Source organism: Mustela nivalis, assembly GCF_964662115.1.
Source record: "Mustela nivalis genome assembly, chromosome: 8".
Taxonomy (NCBI): domain Eukaryota; kingdom Metazoa; phylum Chordata; class Mammalia; order Carnivora; family Mustelidae; genus Mustela; species Mustela nivalis.
In genome coordinates, this window is record NC_139027.1 from 53135048 (window position 1) to 53162182 (window position 27135).

At 42.4% G+C, this 27135-nt stretch overlaps 1 protein-coding gene and 1 long non-coding RNA gene across 20 annotated transcripts in view; both read left to right on the forward strand.

Moving 5' to 3' along the window:
• Positions 1-804: 804 nt before the first annotated feature.
• The window catches only part of AAK1 (AP2 associated kinase 1), a 172568-nt gene continuing 146237 nt past the window's right edge, over positions 805-27135 (forward strand). For all 19 annotated transcript variants that reach the window (XM_082744039.1, XM_082744051.1, XM_082744052.1 and 16 more), the window contains exons 1-2: positions 805-1022; positions 1311-1715. In XM_082744039.1, coding sequence (XP_082600165.1) covers positions 1553-1715 — 163 coding nt within the window. In that variant the 5' untranslated portion in view covers positions 805-1022; positions 1311-1552. The remainder of the gene's footprint in view (positions 1023-1310; positions 1716-27135) is intronic.
• LOC309871070 lies at positions 7068-19442 on the forward strand. Its single transcript, XR_014315006.1, has 2 exons — positions 7068-8068; positions 8286-19442. It is a non-coding gene; the product is annotated as an uncharacterized lncRNA (long non-coding RNA).

Consider the following 27135-nt stretch of genomic DNA (forward strand, 5'->3'; position numbering starts at 1 on the left):
AATTTGCCCTGCACACTCCCCTTAAGTTTCTCGGTTTGAGTCTCGCCTATAGGTTCTCAGACGAAACACTGTCTTGTTAAGCTTTCTCACAGCGCCTAGCTCAGAGCTGACCGCTGAGCAGTTCTCAATAACAACTGGAGCAAAAACAGCTTTTGAGGTTGCGGGCAGAAGGGCACAGATTTCATTTCGGGTTGGCGTTCGGGTGTGGCCTTGTACCAACTGCCAGTGAAATTCTCCCGATCACCCCGTCTTCCACTTTCTGCCCAGGTGACGTCGGTGAGCCCCGCAGGACAGGCTAGGGGCTAAGAGGTTAAGCCGCGTCCTTCAGGTGTCAGCCTCGATCCTTTTGGAAACAACAACCCCCAGAATCCCTTGTGCAGGGAGGTCAAGCCGCAAATAAGATGGCCTCAAAAGGGTGGAACATGCAGCAGTTTCCGAGTCCCTGGCAGTCTCTCTACCGGATGTGTTTAAATAACCGAATCCCCACAAATGCACCACCCCACTAACCACCTTAGAGGCCAAGGAGGCCACCGCAGCCACCTCGCCCGCTCCTTCAGGGGCATCCTGGGAGTTGTAGTCCAGCCGCTGGGTTTCGCCGAACTACCTTTCCCATGGTGCCATGCGGACCGGGCGATAAAAGTTCTTTTCCAAAACTCTTTCCACACTGAGACACCCCCCCACTCCCGGGTCCCCTTCTCTCCAACGACTCCTTTTCGTTTGTCGCGACTGAGCGGCAGCAACAGGAGGGCTTCGGCCCGTCGCCGCGCCGTCCCGAGAGGCACTTCCGGCGGCGGTTCACTTCCTGGTTGGGTGGATGGAGCCGGGCGGGAGCGCGCGCGGGGGAGGGGCGGCGGGTCAGTCTCCGCTGGGCGCTCCGGGGATCAGCTGGCGGGCGGGCGGGCGCCGAACGCGGCCCCGGCTCTCGCTGCAGCGCCGCCTCTTCTCCGCGTCGCAGGCCGGCCCGGCGGCCGTGACAATGTTGCAGGGCTGGTAGCTGGGAGCCAGCCGCCGAGCCGTCTCAAGTGGGTGCCGCCGGGATGCTGCCTTTTGGGGCGGCGGGGAGACCCGGGAGGAGGGGGAGGCAGTGCCGGGCTCGGTCGGCGCTGGCCGAGGCGTCCGAATCCTTCCTTTTTCCGAGCCGCGGGCACAGGGGTCCCGGGCTCTGCCGGGTTTTCAGCCCCAGGGTTTTTCTTGCTAGGTAAATGCACGGAGCGTTTCCCCGGGATGATGGCTTTCGCTCTCTCTAGGACTCAGCGGTTGAATTCGTAAGTGTGTTACTGATTCATCCTCTCTCTCTTCTGTCATCACAGGTTTAAACTTACACGAATCGCTCTCTTGAGGAGGAGGGGACCGCGGCGCGATTGACACGCATATTCCTATAGGCATCCTCCCTCAGCCCCCACCCCCACGGCCGGATTCGGGTGGCTCCTCTCCGAGCTGAAATCTGAGAAGAAATCCTTGGATCTCTTGTTTTCTTTAAAAAAAAAAAAAAAAAAAAAAAAAAAATTCCAGAAACCGTCGGTATTTTGCTTTACTGCTTCCTATTCGCAAGATGAAGAAGTTTTTCGACTCCCGGCGAGAGCAGGGCGGCTCTGGCCTGGGCTCCGGCTCCAGCGGAGGTGGGGGCAGCACCTCGGGCCTGGGCAGTGGCTACATCGGAAGGGTCTTTGGCATTGGGCGACAGCAGGTCACTGTGGACGAGGTGTTGGCGGAAGGTATGATGGGACTCTTGCAGTGTGCGGTGAATTAAAATCTTATGCTGATGCAGCAAGACTGGTTTCTAGTTGTTCAGTGTATGAATGGGTTTTGACCAATTGACCCTCCCTTCCCCCTCCCCTTGCTCAGTGAATCATTGTCCTTGAGAAATTTAAAACTGAGATTTGGAAGTGACAGGGCTTGTGGGGTGGAAGAACGTTGCTGGAAATTGTTTACCTCGGTGGCCTTTCATTTTATTTCTTTAAAAATTGGCAAGCCAATTCTTGTCTGCCTCACTGAATTATAAGGATCAGATGAGAAAACGTATGTGTGAAAGTGTAAAGCTTCACATCAAAGAGGGTGCTGGGCTTGTCATCTTTCTTAAACTTGAAATTGTGATGTGAGGGCTGAAGGGTGGAGGTGGAGTAGCTTTAAGAAGAGAGAGGGGTTTCTCCTTCTACCCAACTTTCCCACTCCCAGGAGCAGGAATTGGAGGAAGAGAGGATTTTCAGAGAATGGGAATATGTTTTTCTAAGAGCCAAGGCTCTTGGTGGATTTGACTAGTTTTGTTTCCTGACCAAACTATAATCAGGTCCCCAGGATGTAGCCAAGATAACAGAAATTACACGAGATGAATGTGGTTGTTTTGAAACCGGTCTACTAGGCCCCTCTGCCTCCTGTTTTAGTTTTTATTTTTATTTTTTAGCCGAAAGAATTACTTGAGAGTGGCATCTGATTTTTGTTTTTCCTCAATTGGAAAAGATATTTAGATCTGCTGTGTAAATTCTCTCCATGTGTGTTCATTTGTGTATCTATAGATATGTAAATATATATTTTTATCCCCCAGGCTTTCTGGAAATCTTTGCATGTATCTTTTGGTAACCTTAACCTCGACCTTCATAATTATGCCAGACTCCTACTTTTCACAGCCCATTGCCTGCCTTGTGTGCTTTTATTTTTAATAAAAGCAGCAGTTTCCTAGGGATGAAGCTATTCAAACTAATTGGATGGGGCCAACCTACTGTAGGTTGTGTTATTGCTGAGAGGGGATGGGGGGGAAGGGAGAGGCTTCTGTTAGGTCAACATGGTGGTTTTGGGGTGGACAGTTTATAAGCTGGAGAAGGAGCCTTTTTGCAAGCTCAGGTTGAAGCAAAGGTCCTAACCTGGGCCTGGGAGATGCCTGTCATGGTGATTGTTGCAGGCATGTGGGTTGAGATGAAGCAGCAACTGTCTTTGGCTCTCAGCTTGTCCAAGTACTGGGTTCAACTTGGGCCCATTTTTCTGGGGTTAGGGTGAAAGCCTTTACTTTAAAAACGCTTAACAAAAAAAATATCTGACAATTAATGTCCTTGTGAAATTCTTGCTGTTTTCCATTCTTAGCACTGCTCTAGCTGGACTTAATCCGGGGCCTGAGTCACTGTCCCTCTGGATCTTTCCTTGTGGGCTTTGGTGCAGGATGGGAGATGATTCTGTGCCTGCTGCCAGATCTGCACCCTTGAGTCTGATCTGTGTCTTTCATCCCTGTGCCAAAGCCCTTAGCTGCAGTGGGATGGAGAAATGGAGAAGTATGTGAGAGAGAAATCAGGAGGAATGAAGGGGCACAGAGCTCTTTCCTTCTCTTTGAATGGCTTCTGCTGACCCTATAGCCCAGGAGCATTTTGTTCAGCTGGAATATTGTCTCATTGTAGTTGGTGCTACCCTAAGCAGTGCCTGTTCTCAGGGACTGAATGATGGCGAGAGAAAAGGCAAAGTTGGTCTTTGTTATCTTGGCTATCTTCCTCTTCCCTGGAATTCATCCCTGAGAACTGCACATCATGCATTGTGATGTTTTTATATGGAATTAAGGACTTGCAGCTCTGCATTCGTTTATTCATTCATCAAGCAGTTGTAGCATATTTATGATGTGCCAGGCACAGTGCTAGGCCCTGGGGATATGACGTAAAACTAGATGCTATAGTTTATAGACTATGCTGAGAGATGGAAAACAGTCTGTTAGAATAGAGTGATATGTGCTGTCGTGGAGACAAGCTTAGGGTGCAGTGGCCCTTAGTTTTAGAGATCCAAGAATTGCTTTCTGTGGGAAGTGACTGACCAGAGAATGAGTAGGAGTTATGCAGGTGTGGAGATAGCATGGACCAAGACTCAGAGCAGCAAGAGAGAGTCTCCTGTAAAACGGTCTGGTGATACTGCTGTCTTTATATTCTTTGACTATAAGTGAGTTTGAATTTGTGGCTCTTAGAGGTATATAGCTATGTAGGAGCCTGTATATGAATTATTTATGTAGCATTTACTAAATAAAGGTACCACTACTAAATAAAGGTACTACTAAGTTCTGAGAGGCATAATAGGGAGATCTAAAGGGTGATGCCTGCCTTAAAGGAACTGCCGGTGCATTTGATAAGACGAAGGTACATATTCACACGTACAGTATACCATGGTTACCAGCACTGGCTCTATACAGTCAGGCAGATCGGGGTTCGAATTCTGCATCTGTCCTTTCCTAGCTGTGAAACCTTGGATAAGACATTTCAAATCTCTCCTGAATCTGTTTCTCTGTGGCAGTGGTTCTTAAAGCATGGAGTCCTGGATCAGGAGCATCAGCATCATAGGGAAGCTCGTTAGAGATGCAAATTAGGCCTCACCCTGTAAACCACAAGGGTGGGGCTTGAGCAGATTTCTGGAGAGATTCTGATGAAAGCTAAAGATCGAGAACCCCTCTCCTTTGGCGTGGTCACAAAGATCGAATGAGGCAATGAATGTGAAATTATTTTTCAGGTGTTCAATGAGTGGTAGACATTATTTGCCAGCAAGATTTTATCCTATATATAGTTAAGGGGGAGTGGGGGGGAATGTGGAGGTTGGTTTGGCTATAGCAATCTGCAGCAATCCTTTTCCCATGGTGGGTGGACAGAGTCAGATATTTTTCTGTGGAAGCCTCACTAGCTCCTTAAAGGGTCAACATATTTCGGGTGACCATGTTCCTTCCTGCACCTTTTTCTCTTTGAGTCCCCAGGCGTGGACCTAACCACCAGTCCCAGCCAGAGTTGTCCAAGGATGATGACAGTTGTGCATTGAGTTGCCAGGGCAATGACCAGACGGTTTGGGGAGGTTTGGGTGCGTTTTAAACACAGCACCACATCCCACCTGTCATCCCTAATTCTCTAAAATGGGTATCAGGCTAAGCTTTATAGTGAGGAGTGCAAGAGAGAGGTGCTGGAGTAAGACAGGAGAATGCGTGGGCTGCCATCCTCCATCAGTATCAGCTTTGCTTGCCTGCTTTCACTGACTGTTCACTGGGCACTGGGGCTTGTTTGGGGGAAATGAAGACTCTAGACCATGAGTTCAGGGGATATGGCTACTCCAGGCTGGGTATAGACGTGGGTATCTTCTCTAGCTTCCTCATGAGGATGCCACGATGACTTCCTAATCATGTCTGAGGTCATAGGTGTGTGATATCAAGGGAAGATTTGGTTAAGCTTCTGGAATGAGCTCAATGGGAAAATTGGAGCAATGCTCAGAGAAGGACTAAAGAGCTGTGCTTTTGTTATTTGTCCTTAGCTATATGAGGCCTTATGTCTAAGGTTTAAACAGTAAATGTTTGTTGAATACCTGCTGTGTCCAAGGCCACTTTCCAGAACTGCATCAGTCCTATATAAGATGGAGCATGTGCCCCATCAGAGTAGTTTCCTTACGTCCACTGAGGAAATCTAGGTTTACACTTAATGAGAACTACTAAGTGAGTTTTTGTACTAGTAAACTTAAAAGTTTTTCTACCAATATCACAAGGTAGTGAGGTTTAAACACCTAAGACAAATATGTATACATGTATGTATGTCTGTGTACACACACACGTAGCATATGATTACTTTCTGTTGGTATTGATATGCACATGTGTTCATTTAGTGAATGTTCGTTAGGCTTTCTTTGTGACAGGCAGTGCATTAGATTCCAGAATTACTAAGATGAATAGGTCGTGGGCCTGGCTCTTAAGGAGCTCATAGACCAAGAAATAACCCTAAGATCAGGGTCTAGCACTTGGCATGGCCCTTGGTTTATAGTAGATGATAAAAAGATGTCATGAGGTGATAAAGGGAAAGGGCCTGGAGGCCAGGGTTTATAGATGAAGTGTAGTTTGAACAGGAATGGAAATTGCCCAGCAGATGGTCCAGATGAGGGTTACCCAAGGCCTTCCCAGCAGAGAGAGTTAGAATATGCAAGTGTGTAGTGGTGAAACAGTATGATTCAGAGATACTGACTAGTGGTATCGTTTGGATTAGTACGAATTTCCTTTCCAGAAAGAAGAAGCAAGGAAAGAAGGACATGGAATGGTAGAAGGGAATTCTTTTACGTTTGTTCCCTGGCTGTTGATTTGCTGCTCACTTTCTTTGGTAGCCCTGGGTCTTTCAGTAACTACTGATTAGCTCTCAGCTTGCCCTTCTACCCTCTGTGCCTCAGCCCTATGCTAATTGTGGGGCAATGGTGGGGGGAGGGTAGTGTTTGGGGGCAGGGGAGCTGTCTGGAAGTTTCAGTGAGAGGCAAGCAGCTTTAAGGAGAAGCAGGTGAGGGAGTAGGATGACCAGTGTTACAGAAAGGAGTGGACGGGGGAGAGAGTGAGGATGTGTGACCAGAGCAGAGGGTAGGTTGGAGAGAAAAAAAGAGGCAATAAGATTATGGAGAGCTTAAGTGCCAGGCAGAGAGGTTGGTTCTGAGCACCTGAGGTCTTCTCTGACGCAAACACCAATTTGATCCCTCCCACCTCAGATGTCTTTGCCTGCTGGGAAGTCTGGTTTTTTAGTGGCAACTGCAGATTTTCAGGGGGTGGCTTGTGAATGGTGTCTTCTTCCTGGCTTCGGGCACGATGACGGTTTTAGCTTTGCTAAATATAGCCAAATCTAGAATTCAGAAATGAAATCCAGAATAAGCAATTGCATGGTCAAAGCCTTGCCTTTGGTCTTTCTAACAAAGTCATACTCATTCAATGCAAGATGATGAAGAGAAACAGTTTCACGTGGGTTTTGAGTGGGAGGAGATAAGGGGAGGCGTCCACTTGTACCTGAGTAGCTAAAGCTGCATGTAGAGTACACAGGAAAAGCTTGATAAACATTAATCCGGGATCCGTGAGCCATGACTGCATCAGAGCAGTCATGGCAGTATTTGAAAGGTGACCCTCAGAGAGGGGCTTACACCACCAAGTACCTTCATTTTGTGCTCTTCAAAGGCTAAATGCTTTTCAAGCCTGCTTAAGAAATAACTGTGACATCTGCATCTGAAAGAGCCAAACAGTGGTAATAATAGAAATGGTATTGTCTATTGAAGTAGCATCTGGCACTGTGAAGTAGCAAAGAGTAGCCTTTGGTCTGCTTTTCTGGAGCTTTTTTTTTTTTTTTTTTTTTTTTTTTGTTATGGTGGAAGAAGCATTGCAGTCTAAACAGGGTGATCAGGGTTTGTTGGTCCATTCATTGCCGTATCCAGTAACCATTACTGAGCACTCACGATGTCCTGGACATCAGCCAGTGATAAATAAGACACTGCCTTGAGGAACTCCCAATGCCAGAACTTCAGATGCCCGAGCCAGTAGCTCTAAGTATGGGAGTGGAATGTTATAAAAGGGGGAGGGCAACAGACCTGAGGCAGCAGTTAATTCTGTGGGGTCAGGAGTAGTTAGGAAAGCTAAAGAAAGGTGTTATTTGAGGTAGGCCTTCAAGAATAAGAATTTATTACTAGGTGGACAAGGTTGAGAGAACATTCAAAGCAGAGAGAATACCATGACCAAAGACAAAAAGCAGGAAAGTGCATTGCCTGCTGGGAGCTTTTTGTTTCGAGATAACATAATCTACCAATGGTCCAGGGCTGTGCTGTCCCATGAAGTAGCCACAGCCACATATGGCTGTTTAAATTTAAGTTACCGAAATTAAAATTCAACTTTGATTCTGTAGGCACACTAGCCACTTTTAATTTGCTTAATAGCCACACGTGGTTAGGACCTACAATTTTGGACAGCACAGATAGAAAATATTTCATCATCATAGAAAGTTCTGTCGGTGTTGGTTTAGAGCAATGTTCGCTAAACTTTTTGCATGGAGTGGCACTGTCTAAATGGCATTATTTAGAGAAATAATGGAAGATTGGCTCTGATGCCCTCTTGTTGACATAATGTGAGCAATGCACATGAAACAAAGGCACCCTCCAAAAGAGTGTGTGGTGTAGTCTCTCAATTCTGAAGGTGTTGAGGGGAAGGAGACCACTGAGGTCTCCTGTTCTCAGTTAAACATTTAATCCCTTTATTGGATGTATGCCTTTTTGCTTATACATTATGCGCATGTCCTGCTTTCATTAGCTAATATCTGAAGGCACAGTATATACTTAAAATGAAGTTAATCATTTATTTATTTTTTTTTTTTTTAAGATTTTATTTATTTATTTGACAGAGAGAAATCACAAGTAGACAGAGAGGCAGGCGGAGAGAGAGAGAGGGAAGCAGGCTCCCTGCTGAGCAGAGAGCCGGATGCGGGACTCGATCCCAGGACCCTGAGATCATGACCTGAGCCGAAGGCAGCGGCTTAACCCACTGAGCCACCCAGGCGCCCAAGTTAATCATTTATGATAAGAGATGCAAATGTGTATTTTAAGCTCTCTGGATAGGTTTTGGTGCATTTCTTGTCATATCTTGTTTCTATATTGTAATATGACTGATGAAAACTACACCAGGAACAAATAAATAAAAAAAACAAAAAAACAAAAAAAAAACTACACCAGGAAGGACGCCTGGGTGGCTCAGTAGGTTAAGCTTCTGCCTTCAGGTCAGGTGGGATGGAGCCCATCTGGCTCTCTGCTCAGCGGAGAGCCTGCTTCTCCCCCTTCCCTTCTGCCTGCTGCTGCCCTTGCTTGTGCATGCACTCACTTGCGTGCGCTCTCTCTATCAAATAAGTAAATAAAATCTTAAAAGTACACCCAAATAGAAATGAGGCACTGCCATATTTTTGTTGTTTGTGTATGCGGTCTTTAATCTAAGGTATCTTTGCAGGAATCTTTTTAAGCCCCTTGTTTGCTTTGTGAGGGTTAATTCATTTCAAACAAATGTGATCGGTAAATCTACTTAACCAAGCACATGAACTGTAGTACATTTCATTCCACCTCAGCCTGCGCTATGGAGCTTCCATGCTTTGCTTATTCCTTTAGATTCATATGAGACCCGGGCTGACATAGAGACTGGATGGGAACACTAGTGTTGGGCCGTCTAGTAAGTATTAATAAAGAGAAAGTCTTATTTTTTAAGATGATAATATAAGTGGAGAGTCTCATCCATATATTTGCCTTCCCAGTGGACTGTTTTGTGTACCTCTCTTTGGAGACTACTGATCGAGACCAGTGATTCTCAACCAGGAGCAGTTACCTCCAGGTGACATTTAGTAATGTCTGGAGACATTTTTGATTGTTACAGGGTGGGAGGTAATACTGGCATCTAGGGGGTATAGGCCAAGGATGCTGCTAAGCACACCCAATAGCCCTCCCTCCCCACCACAACAAAGACTTCCCCAGCCCAAAATGTCAGTTGTGCCAAGGTGGCACAGACGACGTGTTGACTGTTATTGGGGAAAGAGAGAGGAGTCAGGGATGGCTCAGAAGGGTCTCATCTGACTTTAGGCGAATCACTTGGTTTTTAAATTCATTTTCTCAGAATCAGTGAGCCAACAGTCTTTCTGTTTAACCTGTTATGGTTAAAAATCTTCATGTCTTTTCTATATAACATGTCTCCTTCCAGAAGTGAACCAGTGAATTACAGGAGATAGAATGGTAAGTCTTCGTAGGCTCTGGCCGAGGACGTTGTCACTGTACTCTACTGCTGACTGAACATGGAGTATGAACTTGAAACAATTCTCCTTGTATTCTCATTGCTCCTATCTGAGCAACCCAAAAGTATTGTGGAAGCATTTTCTGACATGAATTGCTTATAGGAAGGTTCAGTTGGGACGAGTTATTAAAAATCAGAATGTTGTGAGAGAAGATGTTGATAATCCTTTGCATAAAGAATTTTCAGGAAGAATCTAGCACTTGCAATTAGGGATATTGGGTTCAAGTTTTTTGACTACTATCTGCTGGTGTGGCTTTGGGAACTCATTCAACCAGTGTGAGCCACTGGTTCCTCATTTGTAGTAACTGTCCTTCCTGCCTCTGTAGGGCTGTTATGACCATGAAACGGGAGGGCGTAGTTATGTGTAATGCACAGCGCAGAAGAGACAGCTTGGCCTGCCAGCCAGGAGCCACAAGGATAACTGAGCATCTACAGTATTTTCAGCTCTGTGATGCTGTGGCATACATAGAAATAATGGAAGATTGGCTCCTGCCCTCCTTGTTGACATAATGTGAGCAATGCATATGAAACAAAGGCACCCTCCAAAAAGGTGTGTGTTGTAGTCTCAATTCTGGAGGTGTCGAGGGGAAGGAGACCAGTGAGGAAATGGTTAGGAAACACTGAAGGTGGATTGTTCTTAACAGAGTTTTCTCTGGAACCCCTTCATCGAGTAACCTTGTTTTTGGGAACATGTCTAGTTCTGCACGTTTGCATATGTTATATTCTTAGCAAAATTGAAGTGAGTATTGCAACATTTTTGGTTTCTTTTGAGGAACAAAATTGCCTACATAAATAAATCATATGTTCTGTGCTTATACCCAAAGTAAAAAAAAAAAAAAAACCCAGTTCGGGCTGCAGCATTTTGTGCCTCCTTACCCCCTTCCAGTATCTTTAGTATTGCTAGAGTGCTGTCTTTATTTTTAGAGTATTATGTATACTTTAAACAATCTCCGTTCTTCTTGTTGAGTTATGAACAATTGTTAGGGAAGAGGAGTCCTTCTGAGTGACGCTTTCACCTTGGCAGAGAGAGAATTCCTCAAGTCGGAACAAAGTTGAAAGAGTGAAAATCTGGAGTTTCACTCAGGACCTGCTGTGAGCGAATCAGCCTGAACTGGTCAGTTTTCTCCTTGGGTTATGAGTTATCCTTGGCAGACAGTGGATGGCAATGCCAGCAGAAGCTTTGTTATTCCTGATTTCTGAAGAGCCGAGAGATAATTGGATGAAAGAGTTTATGGCATCCCTATATTATCATCATAGAAGGCCAAGCATAGCATTGATGTTAGATTATCATTTGTAATTATAATGATTGTAAATAATGATGCCTTTCATCTAGGACTTGAATCCTGGAAAAAGCAATATGATGCCGTGTCATTTTGTTGCTGCCTGTTTTTGAGGATGCTTACAGCTATTGTACTGGGACCTTTAGGATGAGAGAGAGATTATTGTCCCTCTGGTACAGAGCATGACTTTGAGAACAAAATAGAGACTATTACCCTTCGGAACACGAAAAAAAAAGAGGACTCTGGCCTCATCTGTTGGGCCTTTCTTGGAGGATTGGGGCTTAGGCAACATTTACAGAGGTGGCAAGTCTCCTGCTGTTCCCCCAACTCATCATTTTCCCTGGTCAGTGAATCTTGTTGGTTCAAGAAGTGCTGATTATCTTACTGGGTTGTTAGATTTGTTTAGTTTCCCTTGCTTTGCTCTGTTCCTCAGACCTTTGTTCTCTACGGTTTTTAGAAGCCTGAACATCTCAGTGGTGGGGATTTGGCAGTGCTGGGAGAAATAATTCCATCTGACCTTTTGGCTATGTATAATCTTGGTTTGAGCAGAAGGGGTAACTCAGCAGTGATTGAGGAAAACCTGCTATCTGTCCCCTGTGCCCCAGAAAAATGGAAGCACTGTGATGTTCTCCTTAGAAGACTTCTGAGGTTAGTCCCATGTGCAGTGGTTTAAAAGCATGGGAATTGGAACTAGGCAGCCCTTGGCCTGAATCCTAGACCTGTGATGTTGGTCAATGAAGATCCGGCTTCATTTATAAAATATGGATAATACTGTGGGTGGTTGTAAGGATTAGATGAAATTATGCAAAGTGCTTAGCATAATGCCTAGCATATAGTTAGCGGTCTATAAATGGTAACTTAGTATGTGAGTGCATGAATTTTGTTTTTATCAGGCAATATTTGTTTTGCTGCGTGTATAACGTGGTGAAGTTAGTGTCTTGGAGAAATACATATATATACACACACATACATACACACATATTATCTATCAATCTCAAAAGTAGAAATGCGAGTTTTAAGTATCTTAGCTAGGGGCACTTGGGTGGCTCAGTCTTTAAGCATGTGCCTTCGGCTCAGGTCATGATCCCAGGGTTCTGGTATTGAGCCCCACATCGGGCTCCCTGCTCAGTGAGGAAGGAAGAAGCTTGCTTCTCCCTCTCCCACTCCCCCTGCTTGTGTTCCCTCTCTCGTTGTGTCTCTCTCTGGCAAATAAATAAAACCTTAAAAAAAAAAAGGTATTGGGGCACCTGGGTGGCTCAGTGGGTTGAGCCTCTGCCTTCAGCTCAGGTAATGATCTCAGAGTCGTGGGATGGAGCCCTGCATTGGGCTCTCTGCTCAGCAGGGAGCCTGCCTCCCTCTCTTTCTGCCTGTCTGCCTCTCTGCCTACTTGTGATCTCTCTCTCTGTGTCAAATAAATAAATAAAATCTTTAAAAAAAAAGTATCTTAACTTTATAAAGGAACTCAAATTATTTAAATGAATGCTATACTCTGTAGATAGATAGATAGATAAAGATGAGGAATAAGGAGAAGAGAAGGAATCTCAAAGAAATATTGTGGTTTTGATTTTTTTTTCCCTGCTTGAAAGCCACCTGTGTGTTGGAAAATTTCCCCAACCTTTGATGTTATTATTAGTATGAAGGGCCTCTCTGCCCCTGAGGAACGCCTGATCCCAGCTGCCTATCCAGCTTCAAATTCTTCAACCCAAATGCTCTAACACAAGTTATCTGCTTCATTCAGGCCTGTGCCCTCCTCCTCCCCTTGTACCATGGATTTAGTTATTTCCAGTGCTTTACCACAGTGCTCCCTCTACCTGGGATCCACTCCCCTGCCCTGCCCACCTACCTGAATCCTACCTAACCTCTGTACTTCACAGTCTATCCTGTTGTCCTATGGTTGCTTGTCATTCTTGTTGCTTTTGTTGGCGCTTTGGGTTCATAATCTCAAAGTTTTGTTTTCCTATTTATCTATTTCATTTGTAACTACTTTAAAGTGTTAGATAATCCTTAGGAAGCAGGATGTAAACCTTAGATTTATTTTGTATCCAGTTTAGGAATGCAACAGTACGTACTGGAGAATAAATTAACTGAAGAAATAATATAGTAAATCAATACTAATTCAGATTTACCGGGTAGGCACTACAGGCCAAAGAAATGTGATATATACAGACCTCTCTATTCCTATTCCAGTAGTATAATAGATCTGAAGTGTTGACCTTATTAAAATGATAAGAGCGACCAAATCTTGTAGGTTTTTGGCAAAGTTGAAAAATAACAAAAATTCAAAGCAAAGTAGAGCACCTTCCAGAAAATCTTGGAAATCTCTTTATTGATTATATTCAATTATGGGTACCTAATTCGATCAATCTCAGAAGTAGAGATGCAAAGATAAATATCTTAACTACATAAAGGAACTCGAACTATTTGTCTATATTGTGAAGATGGAGAAGGTTAGGTCAAGTATCAAGAACTCAGAAGTAACTAAAATTTGTCTTTAAGCGAGGCATGCATTAATTTTCTAGCTTGTGGTGGTTGTTGGCCTGCAGTAAATTAGGACAGTGATTTTCAACTTATATTTAGCATAGTGAGCATGGGAGCAAAGGACATGGGAAAGGAATATATAATTTGAAAAAGCACAGACTAACCCCAGGTCTAGCTAGGAAAAGAGGTACCCAAAGAGAAAGGGGAGTGGTGGTATACCCTCTTAAGAGGTATATTGTAGTCTTCAGGAGTTGAGGGAAGGGAGGACAACGAGACTTAAGTTGATCAGAGAGAATATGGTTTTGTTTTGTTTTTAAAATATTTATTTATTTATTTAGAGAGAGAAACACCACAAGCAGGAAGGGCAAAGAGAGGAGGAGAGAGAGAATCTCAAGCAGACACCACCCTGAGTTTGGAGCCTGATGCAGGGTTCAACCCCAGACCCCAAAATCATGATCCGAGCTGAAACCAAGAGTTGGGTGTTTAACCGACTGTGCCACCCAGGTGCCTGAGAATCTTGTTTTTAAAATGTTCATAAATACAGCTCAGCAGCTTGGTTATAAATTGAGTCTAGAGAGGTGGTACCTAAAATTGATCACTGTATGTAGCTCTTAGAACATAGATAGGCACTTATTTCTCCCTGTTCTTGTTACTTTCAGAGAGAAGCAGTGAAAAGGGGGATCATCAGTAACTGTTGCCCAGTGGTTTGCCCTGTGAGTTCTGTGACCTTGTTGAAAGATCAGATCTTGGTGGCTCTCTGACCTATGATGAGAATTCACTTAAAAAAAAGTTAATTTGGGATAATGTAGACTTTCTCAGAAAATGAAGTATTCTTCTTTTAAAAACATAGTTTTAGATTATTAATATGTTATGTTAGTAATATAAAATGGGTCATTTAAATGGCTTACGCAGCAATTTTGGAGTGATTTTAAGGGGATATGATAGAATAATGCCCACGTCTATATAAGCAAGTTTTGGTTCAAGGTTTAGCTCATATGAACAAATAACTATACAAAGTAAGCGAAATAGATTGTGTAGTCTCTCTCAGTGATCTGGGACACACGACTTATCCTTCTGTGTGTTTTTCCTTGTATAAATATGGAGATCACTGGGTAGTCTCAGGGATATCTTCTAACTAAAAGACATGATTTTTAAGTTCTGTAATCTCTCTTGAGACTGAGAGGGACAGTGGCATGGGTTGGTTAGGTTGGGGTGTTATGTAGACTTGTGTAGCTGGGACTAAGACAACATTCCTGAGATGGGTTGTTAACCTTGGCTTATATGTATGAGCTGCACTGGGAAGTGTCATTATTAGTGGAGGCAAAAGATTCCATTCCTTTTCCATTTACCCTCCTCCCTATCTCTCCTTTAAACTTGAAAAATTGATGTTGGTAATTAGATGTTGGAGGTGAGAGGAAGCTAGGTTGAAGCTTGGGCATCTGGCTTAAGTGACTGGGTTGATAATGGTGTTAACAAAATGAAGAAAGAACAGTGTGTGAGGGAAGAGAATGACTTTAGTTTGGGACTTTTTAGCGTAAAGCACCAGTGAAAATCCAAGGGTGGTTACGGTTTAGGACACTGGAGGGTAGGGCTGGCCTGGATTTTAGAGAAAGGTTTGGTGACTGTTGTCCTGTAACCACATGATACTAATGAAAAGTGAAATGGAATGAGATCTCACAGGGAGACCATGTGGAAGAGAGAAGCGGACTATGGGTAGGTAGAGGAAGAGAAGCACACCTGGAGTACAATCCAAACTCCTCACTCGGACCTGCAAACCCCTTTGAAGGCTTCTCTCTTTCTCCACCAAAATCCAATCCTCCGTGCTCTTCAGCCACAGCGATTCTCCTTCATCTCTTTCGAGCACTGAACGTAGTTTCCTCTTTGGTATCTTAGGCATGGCTGGTTCTTTTGCCTGGAATGTCTTTTTTTTTTTTTTTTTTCTTTTAAAGATAGGAAGAAATGAAGGACGCTAGGAAAAAAAAAAGAACAAAGGAAATGCAAAGGAAGGAAGGAAATAAAGTGAGAGGGAAGGAAGGGGGTAGGTACTTGTATAGAAAAATATGTTAAAATCTATTTTTAAAGTTAAGTAAGTTTTTTTGAAGTATAACGTAATTACAGTGTTATATTAGTTTCAGGTGTACAACATTGTGATTCAACAATTCTGTACATTACTAAGTGCTCATCACAGTAAGTGTAGTTGCCACCTGTCACCTAGCATATTATTGGCTATATTTTCTATGCTGTACTTCTCATCTTTGTGATTTATTTTATAACTGGAAGTTTGTACCTCTTGATCCCCTTTATCTATTTAACCAACCCCCCACCTGCCTGGCAACTACCAGCTTGCTCTTTGTATTTAAGAGTCTGTTCTTTTGTTTGTTTCTTTGTTCATTTGTTTTGTTTTTCAGATTCCCCTTGTAAGTGAGATCAGGCAGTATTTGTCTTTCTCTGTTTGACTTATTTCACTTAGCATAATACCCTCTAGGTCCATCTGTGTTGTTGCAAATGTTGTTGCATTTTTTTCTGTGGTGGAATCATATTACATTATATATATATACCACATCTTTATCCATTTATCTGTTGATGGACCTTAGGGTTGCTTCCATATCTTAGCTGTTATAAATAATGTTGCGATGAATAGGGGTGCGTATATCTTTTTGAATTAATATTTTTGTTTTCTTTGAGTAAACACCTACTAGTGGAATTACTGGATCATAGGGCATTTCTTTTTTTAATTTTTTGAGGACCCTCCATTCTATTTTTCACAGTGGCTGCACCAATTTACATTCCTGCCAACAGTGCACAAAGGTTTCTTTTTCTCCATATCCTCGCCAGCATTTATTATTTGTTATTTTTTAATTATTATTTTAGCCATTCTGACAGGTCTAAGATATTATCTCATTGTGGTTTTGTTTTGATTTGCATTTTCCTGATGATTAGTGATGTTGAGCTTTTTTTTTTTTTAAGTACCTTTTCATGTGTTTCTTGGCCATCTGTGTGTTGTCTTTGGAAAAATGTTTATTCAGATCCTCTGCTCATTCTTTTACTTGGATTTGGGGTCTTTTGGTGTTGAATTATAGAAGATCTTTATATATTTTGGATATTAACTCATTAGCAGATACATCATTTGCAAATATCTTCTCTAATTTAGTAGGTTGTCTTTTCGTTTTGTACAAAACAACACAAAAGCTTTTTATTTTGGTGTAGTCCCAATAGTTTATTTTTGCTTGTGTTTCCCTTGCCTTAGGAGACTTATCTAGAAAAAATATTGCTGCAACTGATGTCAAAGAAATTACTGCCCATGTTTTCTTCTAGGAGTTTTATGGTTTCAGGTCTCATATTTAGGTCTTTAATGCCTGCAGTGTTCTTCTTCCTGATCTCTCCATGGCTGACTTCTTGTCATTCAGATCTCACTTAAATCTTACCTCAGAGAGAACTTCCTTCACCAACCAATATAAGGAACTTACCATGTTTTATTTTGCCAGGTAGCCTGTATCAACTGATTTCTTGCTTATTGTTTATCTCCCTCCCCAGGAATATCACCTTTGTGAAAGCAGAGACCTTGACTTACTTATTCATTGTATATCCCCAGTGCCCTGTGTAGTGTCTAGCAAATCAGAGGGGCTCAGGGACAACCACTTGAAGGAATGAATGAACAGATGAAGGAGGCAAAATGATTGGAGATACAGATGTAGAACCAGGAGATACTAAGTGATAGAAATGAATACTAAGTAGATTAAAAAGGAGGAAAGTGTAGATTCTTTGGGGTGTTAGAAATCAGAAAGGTCATGATAAGAATGAAAGGGTGTTTCTTGGCTTTGGAAATATGGAGATTACTTATGAGCTTTGTTAGAGCAGTTAAAGTGGAGCAGTGGTGTGGAGTGGAGTCAGAAAGCGGTGATATGAGTGAATGGAAAGTCAGTTGGACGCTGAGTCACAGAAGAATTCATTATTTTTAATGGTGGAAGAGCATCTTGAGTACGTTAAACAGGGAAGAAATAGCCAGTAGTAAGGAAGGGGTTGGGAATATAGTACAGGGGAAATTATTGATGGAATAGGACTGAGGAGTTGGTGACAGGTCATGGATAGAATCCTAAACTCAGGTACAGGAGAGGACTTCGGACAAGAGAAAAGGCACTTCATTCACTGACCTGGAAGGACACAGGAGAAAGAATGGGTACAGAAGATAGAAATTTATAGGGTTTGACGGGTTGATGGAGTTCTTGCCTCATGGCTTTTGTTTGTTTTTTCTTCCTTTTTTTTTTGTTTTTTCTTTTTTTCCCCCACCCCTCCTGGCTTTTGTTTTCTAGCCAATGCTATTGGGTGGAAGTTGAATTGGGGTTTATAGAAAGTAAGGAGGATGGGGAGAAATTGCTAAAGTTTTTGAAGAAAAGGGCCGACAGGCTGAATAGAGGAGTGGCCTGATCATTTGGAAAGCCCATTTGAGATGAGTCATCATGGGAAGACAGGTGTTCCCAACCCCTGAGGGTTTAAGAGTTTTGAAAGTATACTATTTTGGATAGGACTCTTTCTGAGACAAATGATATATTTCCTGTCTTCTAGATTATATATCACAGTTAGAAAGTACACCTGCTCAGAACATGTCTGGTGACCACCATGCCCTATACTGTGGACAGCTTACTTCCCCACCCTGTCCATCCGGGTCCTTGTTTGTAAAACAAGGATGACATGATGGTGACATTACTTTCCAAGTCTGACACCTCATCATTCTTTTATTTCTCAAATGCATTGTTATTAGGTCTATTAGGATCTTTGCTTGCTTGATATGGGCAAGACCATTTGCTCCTGAATAAACTGCTCCTGGCTTACACTGCTTACAGAATTTTATGTTTGTGCCTTATTGTGTTTTTTGGTTCCTTTCTTTGGAGACTGTCCCTCCTCACTTCTCGCTGCTATCCATGTGCCTTCCTGAATTAGTGCCTCTCTAATTTGTCGTTTTTAATCTGCAGTGGACCCGGAAACCAGATGACTAAGCCTATTAGAACTGCGTGCCCCAGTGAAGAGGCTGTGAGTGAGAGTTGGAGGGTCCTGTCTGTGATTAAACTACAGGTGCTGCTGAGCATGGGCTTTGTCTCCCGTTGGCACAGAAATTAGTTTTTATGCCTCATGTTCCAGAAAGGTTGAGTTCTGGAGAGAGAAACGAGTTACCATTTGATAGTTCTTTTTTTTTTTTTTTTTTTTTTTTTTATTTGACAGAGAGAGATCACAAGTAGAGAGGCAGGCAGGGGGGAGGGGAAGCAGGCTCCCCGCTGAGCAGAGAGAACCCAATGCGGGGCTCGATCCCAGGACCCTGAGACCATGACCTGAGCCGAAGGCAGAGGCTTTAACCCACTGAGCCACCCAGGTGTCCCACCATTTGATAGTTCTTATTAATTAAATGTGCTTAGAAGCATTTGTCTGAAAAGTTGAGTATCAGTGCTGTAGGGACTTAACCTATTTTTGTTTTCCTTCTCACTTTCTATCCCTTCTCGTCCTGTCTCCCACCTACCCTCCTCAAACACACAAGGCCCTTCTCCACACTTTAAGTGTAAAGCAGTGTTCTAGGCACTGTTACAATACTATCTCAGTCTTTCAATTACCATTTATTTGAAACCACAGAGAAGTTTCCAGGATTATAACTCACTGTTCAATGCTGTGTATGTTTGTATCTCAGTAAGGGCCCTGCTGTAGACTCTCTACTGGTGTTTGGTGTTGGGGGCTGGAAGACTTGAAACAATGAAATGAATGCCAGTTCCTGGTATGACGTGTAGTTGATGTGGAAGAAAACAATCATGATGTCATAAAATATATTTAAAATTTTAAAAATTTAAATAATTTCTGCACCCCATGTGAGGCTCGAACTCATAACTCTAAGATCAAGAGTCGCATCCTCTTCCAACTGAGCCAGGCAGACATCCCTCATAAAATATTTTTTATACAGGTTACTCTGTGGAGATAGTAGAATAATTAGAAGAGAAAATTAGACAAAGAGAGAAAATAGGGGGGCACCCAGCTGGCTCAGTTGGTGGAGCCTGTGACTCTTGGTCTTTGGGTTGCAAGTTTGAGCCCCACATGGGGTGTAGAGATTAGTTAAAAAAAAAAAAGTCTTTAATAAAAAAGAAAATATTATTCAAAATCCTGTCGTTCACCATTGTTAATGTTTTGGTGTGCCTTCCAGACTTGTGTATTTTTATAAAAAAAAAAAAGGATTTACTGCACATCATCCTCTGTAATCTGCTTTCTCACTTAGCAGTACACCCTAACTATCTTTTTGTGTTAAATGTCTGCATCATCAGTTTTAGTCCATTGTGTGGATGTGTCATGATTTATTTAGCCAGTCTCCTATTAGACATTTAGGTTATTTATAGCTATTATGAAACAACCACAACGAGTATTTTTCAAACCTTCGGGTACTTGTTCTATTACTTCCTTAAAATAAGTTTCTGAAAGTGAAATGGTTGGATCAAACGATATGCATATTTTAACTTCTGATATGTATTATAAAATAGCCTCCAGAAAGATTAAACCGATACATACTTTCATAAGAAGTGTATCTTTTTTTTTTTTTTTTTTACTTTAAGATTTACTTTTTTATTTGACAGAGAGAGTACACTGGGTATGGGGGGCAAGGCGGGGGATAGGAGGAGGGACAGAGAGGATCTCAAGCAGACTCCCTGCTGAGCGAGGAGCCTGACCCTGAGAGCATGACTGAGCCAAAATCAACTCAGTTGCTTAACTCACTGAGCCATCCAGGTGCCTCAGAAGTGTGGTTGGACATATTCTCTTTGTTTCTATCCGTCTGTATGTATGTCTTTTTATCTGTCCTTTATATTCCTTCTGTGGTGCTTTTTTTTTTTTTTTTTAAATGTTTCTTTGCTCATATTCCTATTAGAGTGTTCATCTTCCTTAACAATTTGCAGAAGTTCTTCACATATTTAAAATGTTAACCCTTTCACACACACATCTACATTGCAGCCTTTCCCCCCTGTTTTGTCATTTACTTTCTGTTAAAGTGGGGTTTTTGAGATATTTTTGATTCTTTTGCAATCTTTTCCTTTATGATTTCTGTCTGAGGTTATGCTTGGAAAGGCCTGAGGAGAAATACAGGGCCTAGATCACAGAGACCCTGTGAGTCTCCTCTTCTGAGCAATAGGGAATCCATTGAGAGTTTTAGGAGGGGATGCCATGAGAAGATTTACAGAGATTTGTGGAGAATGCCCGGAAGGAGCTGAGTGTAGAGCCTCTGGGAGGTTGTTGCCATGATCCAGGTTAAAGGCAGAGAGGGTCTAAGTGGCAGAACACTAACAGGAACAGAGAAGAATGCAGACAAATATCTAGGAGTTTCTTATAGTCAGGACTTGGTGCTTGATTGGATTTAGAGGTTGAAAGAGAGATGTGGAACCAAGCGTGATTCCAGGCTTCTAGTTTGAGTGCCTGGGTACATAAGAGAGAAGTGCCATTAGCTGAGCTGTATTTTTCAGGAAGAGAGGGAGGGTGGAAAGAGGGAAGATACAGGTTTAATGAGGAAGATGATGGGTTTGATATGATCAGTTTGCACTGTATTTGGGTGTGTTTGGGTTTTCTGCTGTTCTGTAACAAACTACCTACAACCCCAGGGGCTTAAAACCACAACAGTTATAATTTCTTTTGATTCTGTAGGTTGATGGGGACTTAGCTGAGCTTCTGCTGGGGCTTCTGCTCATCTAATTTAGGGTGTGTTAAAATTGTCATTACTCCTACTACCCTATGATATACCTGAATTCAGAACATCCCAGCATGGACTCGGACATCTCCTCCCCCCTTCCTCCCTCCACCCACCTTCCTTCCTTCCTTCCTTCCTTCCTTCCTTCCTTTCTTTCTTTCTCTCTCTCTCTTTCTTTTTTCTTTCTTTCTTTCTTTCTTTCTTTCTTTCTTTCTTTCTTTCTTTCGAGAGGGGCTGAGGGAGAGAGAATCCCAAGCAGACTCCATGCCCAGCACCAAGCCTGATACAGGGCTTGATTCCACAACCCTGAGATCATGACCTGAGCAGAAATCAGGAGTTGGACACTCAATCGGCTGAGCTCCCCAGACCCCCAGTACATCACATTTCTAACACCATGGTGTATCCTTTACAGGAATATGTTAGAGAAATATAAGAAACCCTATGGATTTTATATGTAGAGCTCTGGTGTTTTTCACACTCTGGGGGATGCACCACAGTGAGAACTGGGTGAAGGTGTGCCTTTTACCAATTCTGCTTGCTTATTTATTTCTGTAAAGTGGGATAAGGGCTTTGGTGAACTTGGGCAAATCATTTTTAAGAAGGAGTACCTAGGGAAGTTGAATATTAAGAAATTGATTTTTTTGGAGTTGTCCATGTGGAGATTCTTGTACTCAGGTTTGAAAAGCCAAGAGTCAGAAGATCAATGGGCTGAGAATAGAATTGAGGTTTAGGAAGGTTTAAATGACAGCTTGGTAAGGAAAGTCCTTTAAGGAGACAGAAAAAATATCCAGAGAGCTTTGAGGAGAATCAGTAGACTGCAGTGTCTTGCACGCATGGAACCCTATAGACATAAGAAATCAGAGTCTGGAAGAGGATTCGATGCCCCAGACTGGTCAGGTAGGATAAAGACTGGAGAATATCTTCTGGTTTGGAGAGTGGTAAGGCATTGGCCTCCAAAAAAGCACTACTACTTCAGAAGAGTAGTGAATTGATGGTGGGGGCCCCAAAGGTTGCACTATTTCTTCAAAAATGTGGATAAGAAAAGAAAAGGACAGATTGTATGGTAGCTTGATCAGGAGATGTTTGATTATGTGATTAGGCTAATAGGAAGGCACCAGGAGGCAGAGGGGAGAGAGAGAAGTTAAAAGTAAGGGCAGTTGCCTATTCGAATGAGGTTCCAGAAGAGTCTGGAGGAGATGACATCTTCATTTTTTTTAAAATTTCAACTCTATCCTTTCAGTAACTCAGGTCAAAAACATTTCCTCCCGTGAGCCATTGGTCCTTTCACATTCCCAGGCCCCAAACCTCTTTCTTCTCATCTAGCTAGTCAGGAAACTCTGTTTGCCATTCACAGTATATCCCCAAACCCAACCACTTCTAACCTCCTCACCTGCTGTCTCCTTGGGTCAAGGGTCATGGGCCTGGATTACAGGAGCTGCTTCTTCAGGGGCTCTACTTCTCCCTGAGTGCCTCAGTCTAATCTCAGTGTAGCCAGAATGATCCTTTAAAATGCAAATCATTTCATGTGACTCCTCAGTTTAGAAAGATGCTAGTGACTGCCCATCTCACTGAAAGTAAAACTACAAATCATGAGGTGGCTCTAGAAAGTGCTTTTCTCTAGCCCATGGTCACTTCCCCTCTCCTGTTTTACTACTCTCCTCTTTGGTTATTGCACTGTCTACCCTGGCCTCCTCGTAGCTCTAGCTCATAGCCGGTTAAAGCAGGGTAAATTCATGCCCCTGCTTCTGGGTTTTTGAACTCATTGTTCCTTCTACCTTCAGGAGTCTTCCTCTGGGTGGCCCCAAAGCTTGTTCTCCCTCACCTGTTTTGCTTAAATTCCACTTTCTCAGAGAGTACTTCTTTGACTATTCCATTAAAAATTATAACCTTCCATTTCCCCCAGCTCTCCTTATTCCTTTTCCCTGTCTATATGCTCTGTAATTTACTTATTTATTTGTTGATTGTCTCCCTTCATTAGAATATAAGCTTCATGAGCTTTTTTGTTTTGTTCACAGGCTGTCACAGGATGGGCTTGGTAAAGATTTATTGATTAAATTGGTGAATGAATGAATGGGATTAAGGCTGGTCCTTGGAAAAGGAGGAGGACATTTCATTCTCAGAGTCAGGAGGGGGGTAAATGAATCAGCATGGACGTAATTCAGTTTGTAGTGGAAAGGCTGGGGTTGGGTGGAGGAGATGGGAATTTGAATGTAGTCATGACAGATGCCCTCACTTTTCTGGAATAAGGAGGCAGGGCTGTCTGCTGAGGGTAGTGGTGAGTATGGGGCTGAGGTGACTTCTGAGGATTTAGGTTAGTCATTAAGAGAAATAGGAGTGGGAACTATTCAAGGACAACTAAAAGACGCAGGCCAGGATGAAGACCATGAATTGATAGTGATATGGTTTTGTAAGATTGCGTGGTTTTTCTCTGGTAGAACTTGGAGATTGGGGTTAGGAGCCACGTAGGTGGATTTAGCATTGATTCTGGATTGGGTAGATGTGATGCAAAGTGAGAAGTGCAGAGGAATCAAAGGAGCAGTCTATGCTGTCAACCATGGGGCAAAAATCAGGAAGGAAGATCATCTAAAGAGTAGGTTGATTGACAGGAGAAAACGGAAAGAGAGCCTGGAGGACAGATGAGTTTGAAGAATAGATCAGACCAGAGTGAAGGCATGAGAGACCACAAGGGTTGGAAGGTATGTCAGAAAGTGAACAATTGACATTTAAGACTTGTGTTGACAAGGACTAAGGTGTGGCCATGGATGTAGGTGTTTGAAAAGACCAAAGGTCTTTGTAGTGAAGAAATGTAGGGGCTAAAGTATAGGAGTAAATCCTCCTTGTAGATTTTGAAACCATCCAGGATGGTGGCAAGAGTTATGGCACAGAGGAAGGGAGGATGCCAGAGTCTTCAGTGAATTTGGAAAAATGAGTGGGAGGTTGGAGGTAAAAAGGCAAGACAGAGTGGAAGCCATGGGAGCCAGGTGGCATGAACTCAGAGGGGCAGGGATTTTTTTTTAATATAAGAATAGAATGTGGAAGCAGTAATGATCTGAAATTAATTTAAGAGAGCAAAGAATATTCTGACCTACTGCCCTGAGGTTGGCGAGGTGTAGGAAAATCTGGCACGAGAGGACTGGTGATGCAAGCAAGCCCTGTTGCCCGGTGGAGAAACAGGCCAGAGCAATTTGAAATACCTATCTTTTGGCAAGATTAGGGAGCTAAGTTGTTGTTTATGGCATTTATTTGACAGCTTTGTGTTTCCTCTTATTATTAAAAAGAATAAACTTTCCTTATATTTTATATATTATATTTTATAGACTTATATATTATACATTTTTATATTTTATATATTTATATATTATATATTGACTTGTATTTAAGTGTATATATATAAATTTTTAAAAATTCTCCCTTGGGTCTTGGCTTTGAGAAGAAAAAGACCTGTCATGGTCACTTGTAGAGGTATCCTCAGTATGTGGTCTTGAATTTACCTTTTGCATTTTTAGATCGTTGGGACTTTGTGCTCACCTTTAACTTTCAGGCCCTGCCAATCAATCAGGTTGGTTGCCTCTTGGTTCCCTTTTGTCACACTGGACTAATGATTAACTCTTACGGGAGCCTTTGCCTCAGAGGTTGCTGAGAGATGAAGGACCACTTCTCCCCGAGTCTTTATCCGCCTCTGGATAAAGGAAAAGGTCTTTGTCAACAAAAATGCTCAATTTGTGAGTTAGACATGGTATATTGCATATTTCCGGTTGCTCAAGGACCAGAATAGCTGAGAAGTCTCGTTAAATGCTGCCTCCTCCACACCCCCTGATTATTCAAGCTCCTCACTTCACCTCCTGCACAAATCAAGGGTGGTCCTGGGAGCACCTGTTGACTTATTTTACATGTGATTAGTTGTTCCCAGTATTTGTTCTTTCATACACTCAAGCTCTTGGCACATCCCTCTTTACCTTTTGTTCCATCTAAAGCGTGTTCATTAATCTCTTTGTCATCTCAGCTGTTCTCCACCTACCCCTGACCCAGCTTGGGCTCCTAAAGGGTGTGGTTAGATTTCCACTCACCTTTCATATATGCTTAATAAGTAGATACTTGTGTAGGTATTGAATTAGTGCATTAAACTTAGAATTCAAACAGCCTGACTCACATATTTTGCAAAGGAGAAAACTGTGCCCAGAGGACTAAATGACCTGTCCGGGGCTACACAGGTTCAGATGGAATTAGAATCCATTTCTCCTTCAAGGTTTGGGGGCTTTCTGAAAGATTAATGTCAGAACAACTAGGCCTCAATTGATTGTGTCCCCCAAAGGTAGGTAGAATTGAAATTCTTGAAAATTTATTCCTATTTCCAGGGATAGGGTCTTTCAACTTCTCATTTCACCTGTTAGCCTGTTTGGGGATGGGATGATGGGTGGGACTTTCATTGTTCTTTAATTAGATACTGAGATTGGGGGATGAGGGCCTAGACACAGGAAGGTTCTGTCCTACTTGTAAAACTGGTAGGTTTGCTTTTCTCCTGACCTGTACCTTCAGGATGCTCCTCTGTCCCATGGGTGCTCATGGGGACCAGCAGCCTGGCACTGGGAACCTGTGAGGGGTACTGGGTAATCTCTGGCCTGGCAGGCAGAAAGCAGCATATCTAGGGCACTTGGAGTGGTTTGGAGGAACTCAGGATTAGAAGAAAGGACATTATAATCAGGTGCCAGAAGTTCATAGATAGGTCATTTGTGGCTGGTAGGGTTGGCAGGAAACAGTGAGTCACACTGGCAGGTTGACAGGGATTGAAAAAGAACAAATTCTTAGTAATTGCTGGGAGAGCCCTTTTTCCATTTAGACTAGTGGTTCTTAATCGGGGGCTCTTTTGCCTGCCAAGGGACATTTGGCAATGTCTGGGGACATTTTAGGTTGTCACAACTTGGCGAGTGGTATGTATGTGCTACTGGCATCAAATGGGTAGAGGCCAGGGATGCTAGCGAGCTGATCCTGCAATGTCTAGAGCACCCCCTCGCAACAGGAAGTTATTCACTCAGCCCAAAGTCAATAGTGCTTGGGTTAAGAAGCCTTTAGGGCTAGCTAAGTCATTAAAACAAATGTTTTTATATGAATTATTCACTTTGAATTCTATGGTTAGATGGCAAAGTTGGATTTATTTCACCTTTTTATTTTTTAATTGAAGTGAAATAATATAACACAGTCATTTAAAAGTGAAGAGTTCCTTTGCATTTAGAACATTCACAAGGTTGCACAACCACCTCCTCTGTCTGGTTCCAAAGTATTTTCCCAGCACCCTAAAAGGAAACTTGTTCCCATTAAATAGTTATTCTCCGTGTCCTCCTTCCCCAGCCACTGGAAGCCACCAATTAGCTTTCTGTCTCAATGGATTTACCTCTTCTAGATACTTCATATAAATGGAATCAGGCAATATGTGTCTGTCTTTTGGGACTGGCTTCTTTCACTTAGCATAATAATTTTGAGGTTCATTCATGTTGTGGTATGTATATTCTATGTATTTTTTATGTTTTTTGTATTTATGTTTTATGTATTTTTATGCCTGAATAATATTCCATTGCTGTAATATTTCTCAAAATTATGAGATCTATCTCAGTTTGTTTATCCATTGATGGGTATTTGGGTTGTTTTCTACATTTGGCTATTGTGAATAATGTAGCTATGAAGATATGTGTACAGGCTTTTGTTTGAAAAACAAAATTCTTTTTCAGTTATTTTGGGTATATACCCAGGAGTGGAATTGCTGGGTCATATGATAATTCTACATTTAGCTTTTTGAGGGACTTCCAGATTGTTTTCCACAGTGGCTGAATAATTTTGCATTCCTTCCAATAATGCACGAGGGTTCCAATTACTCCATAGGCTTGCCAACACTTGTTATTTTATTTTTTGGTAATAGCCACTTTAGTAGGTGTGAAGTAGGATCTCATTGTGGTTTAAAAAATTTTTTTTATTGTGGTAAAATATACATAACATAAAATTTACCATTTTAATATTTTATCTTACTCGACCAATATATTTTGAGGCCCTACTCATGAGGGCAAACATTGCTTAAATTATGATGAGCAGAACAGCTATAGGCCCTAAGGAGGCAGACATTACTGAACTCCCACCAC